Consider the following 14,540-nt stretch of genomic DNA (forward strand, 5'->3'; position numbering starts at 1 on the left):
CTCTGTTTGTTTCTTAACTTTGAACAAACTAGTCAGTGAACTGAACAAGTTGAATAAACTGAAATGAAAAAAATGTTCTCTCTGCATCTGCAGAAGAGATTACTGCTATCAAAAGCTGCTTTAGCACTTCAGCAAACTCTGGTTTCACCGTTTTACCCAGTGACTTCCATCAATTGAGTGGTTTGACTTCCTTTAATACTTCAGCAGCAAACCCATACTGCTTGCATATTGTTTTTTATTTAATTTAAACTATTTTAATAGATTATAATAAGTTTAGGCCTTAACTTAGGTTGTAATAGTTTCAAATAGGTTTATTTTTTAAAAAAAATGTATTTAAATATTTGATTTACTTTTTAAGATACTGATTTGTATCCATCCTGCAACTCCCTAAGGTGAGTTAGCTCAGCTCAATATAAGCCGGACACCTCTGATTTTCTGTTTTGCTGGAAACATAAATAGGCATGATTTAATTATAGGAAGATCTTGAATTTTTGTAGACCTTGTCAACCCAGTTGGATCTCCAAAGCCAGGGGTTAGATTGGAGGAAAATAGATGGGGACATTCTCTCACGCTTCCTCCACTTGTGATACCAAAATCAATTGTCATTCACAGTAGATCATGTTATGAAGTTCTGCACTTCTCCTTTATGTGCTTTAGTCAATAGTGAAACAGTCTAACAGTGGTTGCATTTGAATATTCTTCACTAGGCTTCGGAGTTAATAGCTCATTGAGATGAGTATTGTGTCCAGTTCTGGGTGTCAGACTTCAGGAAAGATGGGGACAAATTGGAGAGTATCTAGAGGAGAACAGCAAAAATAATACAAGGTTTAGAAAACTTGACCTATGAGGAAACGTTAAGCATGCCAGTTTTTTTTTAGTCTTGAGGAAAGAAAATTGAGGGGGGACCAGTTTACAAATATGTTAAGGGCTGTTATAAAGCGGACTGTGATCAATTGTTCTCCATGTCCACTGGAAGTAGGACAAGAAGTCATACATTTAACCTGCAGCAAGGGAGATTTAGGTTAGATAGTAGGAAAAACTTTGGAAGTGGAGGGCAGTTAAGCTCTGGAACAGGCTTCCAAGGGAGGTTGTAGAATCCCCGTCATTGGAGGTTTTTAATAACAAGTTGCACAAACATCTGTCAGGGATGGGCTAGGGTTCGTGGTTCTGCCTCAGCGCAGGGAGCTGGACTTGATGGCCTCTCATGGTCCCTTCCAGCCTGATATTTCTAGGGTTTTATGAATAGCTGGCACTATAGCTGCAAACTAGTGCAGATTGGCAGTAGCGTACCTCCCCTGTTATGATTGGAGCTCCCCATGTGGGCCAGAAGAGTGCATCCCACTCCCACCTGCTGGGGAGTGTTTGTTCACTGTGGGATATCTGGTTTTGATTTGCCCTGTTTTTGCTGCTGGCATTAGATGTAACCTGGGGTGTGACCAAGGGGGGGTAGAATATTTGGAGCATATTATAGAACAATCCTTAAAGATCATATTGGTTCACCTCCAGCTAGGATTTAACAACAGTCACTATTAAGTCTTGTTTCACTACAGTCTGCCCAGTTTCATCAAGCTGGGAAGTTTAGATGCTTCGTGCCGGGCTGAGGATTTGCAGGCCTCCGACCCCATAATACGGCTGACTCGGTGTGGTTTGTTCCTTGCAGTCGGGGCAGTTCAATGAAGACATGATCCCAACGGTGGGCTTCAACATGAGGAAGATCACCAAGGGAAATGTTACCATAAAGGTAAGACACCGGACGCACCTCTGCAGTGGCTGCTGGATTGAGAGATGGGGTAGGGGGAAATCAAAAGATTTGCAAGCTTCTGTGAAGCAGGTTATTGGGGTGCAAACAATACTGACTTGAGGCTTCAGTCAGCAGATTTAAAAAGAGACTTGCCTTCGTACTAGTTCAGTCTGGAATGTCTTAGATTGCTGCAGCTCCCCTAGAAGGGGTTCAAGTGAATTGGGATGCAGGTTATTCTAGGCTCCTGCAGTAAAGAGCTGCTGGCCAGGCTGCAGTAACGTGGACTTTCCTGATGGCCTTCATCATGCTCCTGGTATTTCCCCAGGCTAGTGGGAACTTTGTCCATGACAGGCTGGGAAGGTATTTTACTGAGAAGGAAAGGTTGTGGCTGTGAGTCGTAGGGGGACGAGCCTATTAGAGTCGTGGGGCTGCAGTCCGTGATTCATAGTGGTCATGACTCAGCAATCATACAAGTAGCACACTCTTACCCCTCACTCCTCCAGAAGCACTTGGATTGGAAAACCAGAAAATAATCTTGAGTTAAATAGCTCTTTCCATCACTCCTTCGCTATAAAGACTCTGGCCGCGTTGTGCCTTTGGTTGCTGCCCATGCATTTCTCAGAACGAAACGTGGTCCTCAAAATGTGTGAGCTCTTCAGTGAGGAGGAAAGTCCTCCATCATCCTAGCAGACAAGCACAGAGAAAAGTACCTGCGGGCTCACTGGGACCCTGGGCCTCAGACCCCAGCCCGTGCAGGAAGTAGTTGTAAGATGGCAGAACATTCTGGGTAATTGCATGCAAATGAGCAAAGCTCTGCATCCTGCTGTGCTTATGAATTCCACAAACCTGCAGCCACAGAGAACGATGCCACCTTCTGTAGGGCTCATCCGCAGAGGAAGAAGGGATAAGATTTCAGTATCGGTGTTCAAAGTCCGTTTCCCCTGGGCTCCAAGATCCACTTCTGCTTTTTATTATGGGCTGATTCCTTCAGGGAAGGAAGATGTCGCAGTGGGAATGTAGGGTTTGCTTTGCTTGGCTGATGGGATGGCAGAGTAGGTGTTGGTAAGGAAGGCAGGTGCTAAAGGCAGGAGTGTAAGGGTTGTGGGGAGAATGTGGAAGGGGAAACAGTGAGGGTGGTTAGAGGCCTGGGAGGGTGGTAGAGCAGGGGAGAGGTGTGTCCGTCTAGGAGAAGCTGTAGGAAGGTGTGCATATTTGACTCTGCCTCGCTTTCCTCCAGCTCTGGGACATCGGCGGTCAGCCTCGTTTCCGTAGCATGTGGGAGCGATACTGCCGCGGAGTCAGTGCCATTGTGTAAGTATCTCCCAGCTGTGCATGCCCTCCATCGCAGACGTTCTGGGCTGTTGAGCACTGGAAATCCTTTAATAAAGGATGGGAAAGTATTAGAGGGTCTGATCTCAAACAGAGGCTCTTGGCTGAGGGCTGGCAGGACCTTTGGGGCTGTGTCCAGTGGGTTTTGCGCTCACCCAAGAGAGCAGGTTGCGTAATATGCTAATCCTACTGGAGAATGGAAGGTGCAGGGATCCTCTGCTGGGAACTAGGCCCCTTGCCCTGAACTAGCTCTTCCCAGCAGCTCACTCTGTGCAGCTGGAGCCCAGGGAAGGCTGGGAAGGGACGTCACTTTATTTTTGTACACAGCCTCAGGTGCAAGAGGTGTCTCGTCCTGGGGATGTGAAGTCCTGTGAATGTATCTGCTTAGTGCAGGAACCCCAGCGTCCTGATGGTTTTACCAGTCATCCCAACCCACCACGGGCTGGTGCCCTAAATAGCAGAGTTACTGTTGCGCTTGATGTTGTCCTGAATAAGAGGTCCCTGCTGGCAACCACAGGTTCTTGCGCTCCTGACTAAAGATCTGTTGTCTTTGTCGATGCTGTTAGGTCCTTTTGTTCTTGAGGTGCTATTTGCTTGTTTGAAGGGCCTGGTGAAGGTGGACAGAATAGCCCTGAATGGCCCAGCTCATTCTATAGGGTAGTCCCAAGGGACAGCTGTAGGCAGGTGCTCTTCCTTTCCCAGGCCTGAATCTGGGTTACATTCATACAATCAGGGAACAGAAATTTACCATGGCCTTCCTTGTTTGTCCGACTTCAGAAATCTGGCCTGGATGTTACGCACTGAGGCACCACCGCTCCTGAAAAATGAGGTGCATGTGTCCAACAAAGCAGCATAGATGTTTAGTATCAAATGCATGCGAACTATACACCAGCAAGCTGCAAACCAAGAATTATTCACAGATTGTAACAAATACAGTTGAGAATCTCAATCCATTTAAGATGTCTGTAAAAAGAAAGAGGTAAAATCAATTCACTAAATGCTAGGACATCAATTATTTGCCCAACTCAAATCCCCTAATCTCACCAGGTTCAGTATCTCATCATTTACCAGCGGATGCTTGGAAAAGTTTGGTGACATGAGCCCTGGTGTAATAAATATGCCGATGATGTTCAGCTCCATCTGCTTTTCGTCAGACAGGGACAGAATGGTTTCCTTGTTCCTCTGATGTCTGGCCGAGACTGGGGCCTGGATGAAAGCCAGAATTTAGCTGATTTAGGCTTAATCCAGATAAAGCAGAGGTGATACTGACTGGCACAGAGAAACGCCTTGAGAATCTGAGGAAATGTATAGTCTCCCCATTAACCGAGGTTGTCCTGTCAGTTTGGCTTGCGGTCTCAGGGTCTAATCAGACACCAGAATGCAGCTGGAGCCAGAAATGCCCTCTGTCACTTACCTCTGACTGAGATTATGCCATTCCCTCTCTGCTAGGCCCTCCCCCCATCATCAATTCCATTTCTTGCTTTAGGCTGGATTACTGCAATGCATTCTGTCTGGGACTAACAGTGAAGGCCAGTCAGACACCACCCTTCCTGAGTTTTGCAACCCCAGCTAGGTTTGGCAGGAAGGATGCAGCTGTTTGTCCTGTTAGTGAAGCTCCCAGATGCCTGGGAATGGGGTGATCTCCGTAGCAGATTCTCCCTCTGGAATTTGCTCGTTCTGAAAAAATGACTTAGCCCAGCTTGTTCACATTAAGCGCTTGATCGCTGTCATTTCTCTGTATCCTGGCTGTAGATTCCCCGGCATTCAGCCTACTGGTTAGGCTTCCCTACCTCTGCAGTCAGCTATCTGGATGCTGTAGGGGGTTATGGAGCACAATCTATGCTGCCTTTCTGGGAAATACTATGTGCTGTTAAACACGGTGAAGTGCCCCCAGACAGCAGGGTAATAGATGCTGCAGAAATGCTTATAAGTATCTAAAAGCAAGAACCACTTTCTGTCATGCATCCAAACTCTGTGGCTATTCCCACCACCACTGGCTTTTCAGTTACACTGATGCAGAGTGTGACTGATACTGCTGCATGCAGTAAACTAAGGGTAAGTCCATCAGCCCTCACCATGTCTACGCCGGGGGTTAGGTTGACTTAATTGCGGGGCTCAGGGCACAAAACTTTTCACAGCCCTGAGCGACGTAGCTAGGTTGATCCAGTTTTTAAGTGTAGGCAACGCTGAGCTTGCCTCTAGTGTGAGGAGCTGGGTGAGTTGAAGTTGTTTCTAAGCCCATGAGAACTGGCCCTGAACAGGGGAAGGGTTAATGGTTAGCTTTGCATTCCTTGATGAGAGGGGTCCCAAGGGATGGATGTGGATTGTCTTCAACAAGGACTCATCAGTGCTTTCCTGAAGGGTGCTAAGAGCGCACACACCTGCTACGGGAAGAGTGTGGGTCACTAACTCAAACAGGGACTAATCTCAAGGTGCTTCACAGAGACCCCAGTAACTGAGAACTGCTTCATAGCATGGATTTATACTGAAGGATCAGGAAGCTGCAGAGTTGGGAAGATGGCCCTGTGGAGGGTAGCAGCTCTGAAGAGGCCTGAGTACTTAGTAATGGAGCAAGGTGGTTGTTTCGTGCTCCTCATGAGGGATGCATTAGATTTTCCTCTTTTGGCGCCCCAGGCTCAGTAATCATGCTTCCTTCCCATTCCAGGTACATGGTGGATGCTGCGGATTCGGAGAAGATTGAAGCCTCAAAGAACGAACTTCACAACCTGCTTGACAAGCCGCAGCTCCAGGGCATCCCTGTAAGTGCTCTCGAGTCCTGGGGTAGGGGGAGACAGTGGGGAGCAGACAGACCCCACAGGCTGGTCCCAGTCTTCGGGGTGGGTGATCTCTGGGCCTCAGAACAGATGTGATGCCTTTCCTCTGCTTGCTTGGATACAAGCTGCAAAGCATGTTCTGTGATAACCTCTCACTCGTTTGTCTGTAGAAGTAGCTTTGTGAGATTATGCTTTCCGGGCTGGGGCTGGGCTGGAAGGTGACTTTTTTGGAAAGTTTGAGAAGATCATGCCCCAGCTCCCCATAACCCTCCAGGCCATTAAACCCCCTGTTCCCATGCTGGCCCACCAAAAGCTCAGAAGTGGCTGGACTGGAGGTGATGAGTGTAAATAATGACCTGTCCATGGCCCATGGGGGGGATTGACTGGAGATTATAAGTGATTGACACAACCATTGAGCATGTTCAAAAGTGAGAGCTGCCATTTGGAGCCGACATCTCATTTGGGACATCGCAGTAAGGTTTTTGGCTGGCCAGCAGGGCTCCGGGGTGTTGTTGGGACAGTTTGCAAGAAGCGAATTGTAAATATCTGCACCCAGCTCAGCCTTCACTGGCGCAGGAGACCATCACACATTCAGCTATTCTAGGGGGTCTCTGTGTGTTTGCTGCCTTCTGCAAATTCTGAGCTGAAGTTTAAACCAAATCAAGTGTCTGTGCCTACACAAAACACTTGTAGCACTTATCAGTGACCTGAGTGTGTGTTACTTTACAAGTACATACATTTAGGAGGAAAAGGCACTCTCAAGTTAGCAAAGCAGGAAGGTGTTAGGTTGCTTTATATCAAAACTGCCGTTAGGCTGCCAGGCTCCCTGTCCCTCCCCCTGCCATGTACCACAGTCAGAGCTGGCTCAGTGTGGGTGTGGGACTGAGGGTTTTGACACTGTCTTTACCCCCTACAGGTTCTAGTGCTTGGGAACAAGCGAGATCTCTCTGGTGCCTTGGATGAGAAGGAGCTTATTGAGAAGATGTAAGTACAGATCACAGCCCGGCCTGCTTCCTCTTCTTCCAGAACTGCAGGGGTTGTCAGTCTGTCTCCATCTGCATGTACCTCTCAGCCGAGGCTGGGCGGGGCCTCTGGCAGAGTTTGCTTGTACATTGCTTTGGAGATGCTGAGACTCCATATATTGCTGAGTAAGGTTCTCAGGGGGCTGATCCAAGTGGTTGCTAAGGGGTTAACTGAGTATGCCTGGTGCGTGGGATTGCAAGAACCTGTCTCAGTGGGCTGGAGAGGCCATCCCAAAGCAACAGCAGAGATGGACCCCTCGCCATGGAGAAGCCTTCCTCTGTTACTGCCATGCAGCAGGTGTTGCTCTCCAAAATGTCACCATCCCTCCCCGTGCCTACAATCCCTCAGCTTCTCTGCCCAACTCCCTAAAGGCATTCCCCCTCCACCAGCTCTCACCCCTAACACCGTGACCATTGGGTAGAGGAGGGAGGCTGCTCTAACCCTCTCCACTGTCTGCAGAGCTCTGGTCGCTTCCTGCTTGCTCACCGCTGGGGAAGCTGGCTCTGCCGTTGCTCTGCGATGGCCTGTCAGCAGGAGACACCCTTGTGAAAAGGAGCGTGGCTTTCCAGCCCTGCCTGGGGATGCTTCTACAATCCAGCCGCACTAGGTGCTGTTCCCTTATATGGGTCTAGGTCTGGAAGCCTTTTGGGCAGAGGAGCCGATGAAACTAATGTTTGTTCATCTCCACGATCCCTTCATTATGACAGAGCCGTGCCAACGCGGGGTGACCTTGGGCAAGGCCTCAGCTGTAGAACAGGGATAAGCTCCAGTCTGAGAGGAGCTGAGAGGTCTTTGGCTGAAAGTTGCTATGTCGACCAAGAGTCATTCTGCTTGAGCTTTTCTCAGCCTAGGCCACATGGTGGCACCAGAGCCGCAGCTTGACTCTTGCTACAGTGCTTCATCTCGAAGGGTATGTCTACACTGCACAGTTAACCTGGGTGATTGGCACCCGAGTCTGAGCCCCCAGGTTAGCCTGGCTGGGGGCAAGCATTTCCACAGCAAAGCCCGATCCGTGTTACTGTGTCCTCATTTTGTCTGCACTCCCCCATGCGTGTGCAGGCATGTGCCGTGGTTCTTTTCGCTGAGACGCTCTAGGATTCTTTCCCAGTCAATTGCAGGAGAACTTGTGCATTGTGGGATGGGCACTGGAGGTCACGCAGCACTTGAGGGATGTTTGCCTGCACCCTCACTGCAAATGGGTAGGTTCCAGTCCGAGGTAAAGCGCAGCCTGGGCTCTAACCTCACTCCCAGCCTTGTCAGCTAGCCTAGGCTTAAGGCACCTGCAAAGCCGGGTCGGAAGTGTTTGTGTGGATAGAATGTGTAAGGTTTGGGGAATTGAGCTAAAATTCAGGTAAGTGCCTGGTTTAACTACAGTGAAGACGGACTCTTACACCCCTGCAGCTGGCTGGATGCTGGAGCCCGTGTCCTGCCGCTTGAGTGGCAGGAGAATGATTCCACAGGCAGCACCAACTCCCACGCTGTGGCACAGCACAGCAGAGGAGCTCTTTGCAAACGCCCGAGGAAGGCCTTCAAAGGCTCTGCTGCTCTGGCAATGGGGCTGGAGCCAGGGCTGTGTGGTACATTTCTAGTACCATTTTTGGAGGATCTCAAGCACTTTGTAATGGTGGGTCACTGTTGTCCCCATTTCCAGTGGGGAAGCTAAGACAGAGAGGGGAAGTGATTGGTGAGGCTGGCTTGGAGCCATGAGTAGGGTCCTGATTCTTGACTCCTGTGTGGCTGGGTAAGGAGCTGTAATGGATGCTGTGTAATACACTGCCAGCCCTGTGGGATTATGTTTAGGGGTCCTGTCCCATTTGTCAGGGAACTTTTCCTTTGGGTTTTTTCATAGTTGCAAGAATGTTGCCCAGACCCATCCTGAGCCAGCAGCGCTAGAAGGTTATAGCAGGGGCCTTTGCGGGAGGGTGGAGTGCCCCCTAATGATCCCCCCTACTCCCCCCCCCGAGCCCTTGACCCAGGCCGATTGGAGCAGCTGGCATCTGCACTGAGCAGTCTGCGCTCTTACGGCTCCATCTCTCCCGCAGGAACCTGTCTGCCATCCAAGACCGAGAGATTTGTTGCTATTCCATCTCCTGCAAAGAAAAGGACAACATTGGTGAGTGCTAGGTGGTGGGCCACAGGGAGCAGCTCGTGGCAGGGTCAGGAGGGAGGGGACAATCTGGGCTCGGTTGGGAAATGCCTGCAGTTTCCAATTGTGCAGTGAATTCAGTCCCGGTACTCTGGCTCCTAAGCCCAGGGCAGAAGTGTCATTTCTCAGCTGTTAGTGGGCTGCACTTCCCAGCCCAAAGTCAGGCTGTGGGCAGTGCCCAGGGAGCTGGCAGGTGGGAGGGCCAGGTTCCCAGGGCATAGGGGGACACTGCCACAGAACGGTGGCTGAAATGCAGCAGTGTAACAGCTGTGTTAGAGTAGGTGCCAGTTTGTGAGCCCCTGGGGAGACCTCACCGACCCTTTCCCCTGAGCCCGCAGGAGAGTGTGATGAAAGGGGCTCCTTGCGCTTCACGGGCGGTAACTGTGTGCGTTGCCTTTGCAGACATCACCCTACAGTGGCTTATTCAGCACTCAAAGTCGAGGAGAAGCTGAGAGCCCTGGGACCGCGCCTCGGAGCGGGAAGATGCCATTGTCCAGGCCCAAGCCCCCCTTCTCTCTGTCCCCTGCTCTCTGTCCCTCTCTCTCCAGCTCTCTCTCTAGATGGGTATTTTTAGGGGATCCCAGACTCCGCTCCTGCTGAAGTGGAGCTCCTGTTTTTATTGTAAAGAAGCTGTCGGACTCCTCTCTGTCTCTCCCCTCTCGTTTTTGGCACTGCTCTGTTGTGGTCGACGTGTATACAGTATATATATGTATATATTTTAATTTAAGCAATTACGCTGTTACTAAACTGGCCCTGTGACCTGTAGAAGTGCTGGGGTGGAGCTCCCCACGCCCCCTGGAAGGCTGGTTGAGCACCAAAGGCAGTATTGAGAGGGTGGTGTCCGAGTGGCTGGGCTGGGCCATGCCATGCTGCATGCAGGCTCCCGTGGGAGCCGCTCTCCAACCCTGCGGCCCTTGGGTCCTTCTGGTATCTTCATAGGTCCAGCTCCCCAGCCAGCCACTGGAGCTGTCACTGCCCCATGCCCATCCCTGTTCTCAAACTGGACGGAGTCCTCTCCCTGATGCATGTGGACACTGCCCTGCTCACAGTGGGTGGAGCGGGCAGGGCAATGGGGGTGTTTGAGTTCAGCAGGCTTGCCCAGGCTGTGGGCCGTCAGCACTGTGTCCATCTGCGGAGCCAACCTTCCTGCCCCAGATCTGCAGCATGCGCTGTCCGGTGATCTGTGCCACTGTCTCGGCCACGGGGCCCAGACCCCTTTCACTAAGGGGAGGGTTCATCGCTGTTGCAGTTGCTGCAGAACTGAAGCCAAAAGAAGGTGCTACCGTTGTAGAGGACAACAAGGCTGAACAAGCTTCCCCAGTGGAGTGATGCTCTGGGAAAGGCCCTTCCTCTTCCCCCATGTTCCAAAGTCTGGGGCAGGGATCCCCTCATGCTGCAGCCCAGCAGTGGAATGTCTGCCCCAGGCTGAGTGCCCTCATACCCAGGAGACCAGGGGCTCAGGGCTGGGGGAACCAGAGATCGGAAAACCCCTTAAGGCCTTGTCCATCTTCATGGGGCCAGGGCAGCATTGTTCCCTACAGAGGGGCTCTCCACCTTGGCTTCCGGGTCTAGGGCAGTGGTTCTCAACCTGCAGCCCGTGGGCCGCTTGTGGCCCAGTCAGCACACAGCTGCGGCCCACGTGACATCCTCAGGGCCATACAGGTAGTATATATATTGTGTGGATGCAGCCCACATAACACAGGGACAGCTGCTTATGCAGCCCACAATGGTAAATAGGCTGAGAACCACTGGTCTAGCTGCATGGCTCCCCCTCCCCCAGGAGGGGCCGTGTGCGGAAGACTGGCACCCAGAGACCCCACCCCAACTTCTGAGAGTCCAGGAGTTTTAGACCTCTCTGCGCACGCACCCCCCCAGTCTGGGAGTGAGGGGGGCTTGCCCTGTGCTCCAAGTTCTGGCCCTGGGGCTTCCTTATACGCCCACCCCCTGCCGTGCGGGGTGTGGGCTCCCCCCTGCTTGCTGTGCTTCCCTTGGTATGCTGCTCCCTGCCATTCTAGCGGTGTGCACGTAGGGAGGAAATGATGGCCCTTTGGGGACTCGGTGCGGGGGGTGCTGTCGGAGGGAGGTGTGGCTGCACGTAGTCTCAGCACAGCTGGGCTGCTCTGGGGTTGCCGTGGAGATCACCCCATTACTGTGCCCTGCAGCCAGACTGCATGTGTTTCGAACCCAGGGCTGTTCACTCGGGGTCTCAGGGCAGCCTCTTGGAGAATGCCTCGGGGATTAGAAACAAGCTGGCCTGCTGCATCAGACTGCTGCCCCCTCCTCTGTCCCAGCTCCAAGGCGGGAGGGGGCACAGATGGCTCTGCTGGCACATAGGTTTGTTGAGGGGCTGTTGACTTCTCTCCCAGTACTCGGGCAAGAGGAAAGGCCTGTGTCAGTGGAGCAGCAGGGCTGTGGGCCATGTGCCAGGGCAAGGTTGAGTTCCTGGCTCCCTATACTGCCCAGGCTTCAAGTCTTGCTAGTAGGTCTGGTCTCTGGCCTGTAGCAGCCGGGCCTGCAAGGGGGAAAGGAGCCCCAGCAGCAGTTTGCTCCAGCCCAGTTGACTTCTGTCCTTTGCTGGAGCCTGCCGTCCTTGCATTGGAGATGGCCCATAGCAAGCTGGGGGTGAAGGGATGGCATCCAGGAGATGTCTGCTGTGCACAGCCTGCCTCATTCCAGCTCAGGGTGGATGGCTGTTATCCAGGCATAGCCACATCCCTCCCTGTCCAGTGCGTTAGCTAAGGGGCAGCTGAGAGCCCTGCAAGAGGCTGTGGGGTCCCCTCCCCAGGCCCCCACCCTGCACAGAGCCACTCCCGGGAGGGCTTTCAGACTGCTTTGTTCTCTTTTGTTCTTGTTTTCACAGAATTGCACAAGGAGCGATTTCCATTTTTTATTTAATGAATTGTAAAGTGGTGTCATTATTCCTTTTTTAAGAGAGATTTTTTGGCTCATACCGACCTTCTCTGTTGGGGAATGATTCTTGTAACTGTACAATTTTTTTGGCCTCCTAATCATAATAAATTAACAATTTTGTGTTGAGGGGAGCGTTTGCTGTGGTCTCATTTTCTCTCCTCATCTCACCAGCCTGCGTCACGGCTGGCAACGGGCTCGGCACATGGTCCCTGCACCACGAAGTGCTTGCTGGCCTGCACCATTTAAACAGGGCTCTCTTAGGCACTTGCCTATTGCCTGAGCTCCTCAACCAGCTGGGGTTTCTCTCCCAGGTGGGGTCTGTCATTGTGAGCAGGGGCAGAGGCTGGCCATAGGGCTACCCCCGTGCTCACCCTATCACACCCCACTAGACTCAACCCCTGCAGGCACATAACCACGTTAGCACCTGAAGGGTCAATCGTGCAGCAAAGTGTCAGATCTTCCTGCTGTGGTAGAGATGAGTGAGAAGATGGAGGGGAGACCAGCCCTGGACCCTCAAGCTGGAGGTGGAGGTCAGAGTCCCAGCCCCAGTAATCTACTGTGGTAGCAAGCCTCACCCCACAACGCTGTTCTCCAGGCCGCAAGGGTTTTCTCTCCCACACAGCGGCTCCACAACGTACTCCTCTGTCTAGCCTCTTCTCTGTTGCTGTTATGGGGCTCAGCCGTGAAAGCAGCTGTCCAGGTTGCATGCACAAATCTTGCTTGTGTGCCTGGGAAGGGGCGTTTAGGTAGGCAGAACTCAGCAGTGCAGGCCCAGCGGGGTGGATTGGGCACATGATTGCATGGCTGCTCAGTGGCACAAAGTCCTCAGCTTACGGCAGCTCCTCGCTCACATTCACAAAAGGCTGCTGCTCTGTTAGCATTGGGCTGGGCCCTGCTCTGGGTATGGGTGGTGGGGAGTGAAACTCCTTTCCTCCATCTCCTCCGCCCTGCTCTGCTCACCCTCCAGAGCGAAGGACAACTCAGTGACCTTTGCAGCCTACATCCTTCCTGCCTGTCTGCCCCAGCCTGGCCAGGCTTGTCCCACCAGCAGTGGGAGGGGGACGCGCTCCTTTGAAAATGGTGTCTGTGCTAGCCAACCAGGCCTGGGCTGCGTCCTCCCTAGTTCCCCTCCTCCAATGCTCCTTTTCTTCGGGCTGCTAGCCTTTCTGGGCCCGTTTCAGAGGCTCTGAGTAAGTGTTGGAGAGGCACCAAGTGCCGCTGCAAGAAACTCGAACAAGCTCTCGCGGGCCCCCTTTCAGCACCTCCTGCCCCAGCTTAGCACACTGAAGGCATCTCAGGGGTGAGGCGGGTAGAGCGGGCTGGGTGCTGGTGCCAGCGAGCCACTTCAGCTATCCTCCTGGGGGCACTGAATGCAGAGCCCGGGTCCGACCAGCATTAGGGGAAGCCAGGCTGGTGCTGTGTGCTCCTGTCAGCTGTGCATGCCCTGGCCCGCCTGTGCCCTTGTGTAGCTGACCCCCCTGTCCCTGGTCCCTTGTACGACTGGAACTTGAGCAGTGAGTGTCAGGCTGCAGCCTGGAGGGCAGAATACCAGGGCGGGAGTTGTGAGAGCACAGGGCCAGCCTGGCCCCAGCCCGTCCTGCTGGAAAGGTTTCTGAGGTGAGCTGCTTCCCCTTTTTGCTCTGAGCTGTGCGCTCTCCAGGGCCAATGCCCAGGCTCCTGGCTGCTCCCCACTAGCCCAACCAGTGGCTACTGCAGCCCTTGTACCAATCCAGCATCCCTCTCCAGAGCGGTCGCCTCCTTTCCGTTAGCTGGGGCTTGGCCCCATGGCCCCCTTGCCTGTGGGCTCATTGCCTAGGCCTGGGCTGTCCCCCAGCAAGGAAGGAGCTGGTTCAATTGCTGACTGAAGCCTCCAGAGGCAAACGTGCCCCATCCTACCCCGTGACCAGGAGAATGGGGGAGCTCCCTCTGGTGCTAGCGAGGGTGGGGGGTGAGGCAGGGGGCATGTCACTGGGGGGGAGGGGGGAGGGAGAAATCTGCAGGTCCTCGGGCATCTGTGTGCAGAGCAGTTGGCCCCCTCCAAGGGCAATGAGACTGCGCCATGGGGGGGGGACCTTGCTCAGGGGGTGGGGCGCTTCTGCCTGCTCATTACAGTGTGGAGGAGGCTGTCTCCTCTCTCCTGCCACGCTGCCTTTGGCCACTTTCTGCTCCCCACCTTGCCCCCGCTCAGCCCCCTGGGACGGCCCAGTGGGCCCCACGCGCTGCTTTCAGCCCCATTTGCACACTGGAACTGCCCTTCTTGCCATCCAAGCCGCTGGCTGCTCCTCCCCTGCCTGGCTCGCGTTGCTCAGCCGCCCTTCAGCCAGCCAAGCTCCCAGACAAGCCGGGCATTGTTCCCCGGGCCCTCTCTCAGGACAAACCAGCACAGAAAGAAAGCAGCTCCCCCCACCTCACAACCCTCGTCCTGCATTCGAGTCCCAGCAGTTGCTAGCCAGCTGGCTGTGCCCCTCACCGCCCCCAGGCAGGAACGCACCAGGCCATGGGGGAAGTATTGTCCGGTCCAGTGGCTCCTCTTCTGCGCCTGTGCGCCAGCCCCATGGGAACCTACCCCTCCCAGTGGCACTTCCAGCCTATCACCAGGGCAGGGCGGCTCTTGGAA

At 53.2% G+C, this 14,540-nt stretch overlaps 1 protein-coding gene across 1 annotated transcript in view; it reads left to right on the top strand.

Annotated features, from left to right (window-relative positions):
• ARL8A (ADP ribosylation factor like GTPase 8A) overlaps positions 1-12,049 on the top strand; it is a 33,547-nt gene extending 21,498 nt beyond the window's left edge. The window contains exons 2-7 of the mRNA XM_067531487.1: positions 1,661-1,741; positions 2,979-3,052; positions 5,736-5,829; positions 6,761-6,828; positions 8,910-8,980; positions 9,416-12,049. Of these exons, the coding sequence (XP_067387588.1) occupies positions 1,661-1,741; positions 2,979-3,052; positions 5,736-5,829; positions 6,761-6,828; positions 8,910-8,980; positions 9,416-9,465 (438 nt within the window). The 3' untranslated portion in view covers positions 9,466-12,049. The remainder of the gene's footprint in view (positions 1-1,660; positions 1,742-2,978; positions 3,053-5,735; positions 5,830-6,760; positions 6,829-8,909; positions 8,981-9,415) is intronic.
• The last annotated feature ends 2,491 nt before the right edge of the window (positions 12,050-14,540 follow it).

The sequence above is a fragment of the Emydura macquarii genome, unplaced genomic scaffold (genome assembly GCF_026122565.2).
Source record: "Emydura macquarii macquarii isolate MOO-44397 ecotype Brisbane River unplaced genomic scaffold, CSIRO-AGI_Emac_v2 contig_3220, whole genome shotgun sequence".
NCBI lineage: Eukaryota > Metazoa > Chordata > Testudines > Chelidae > Emydura > Emydura macquarii.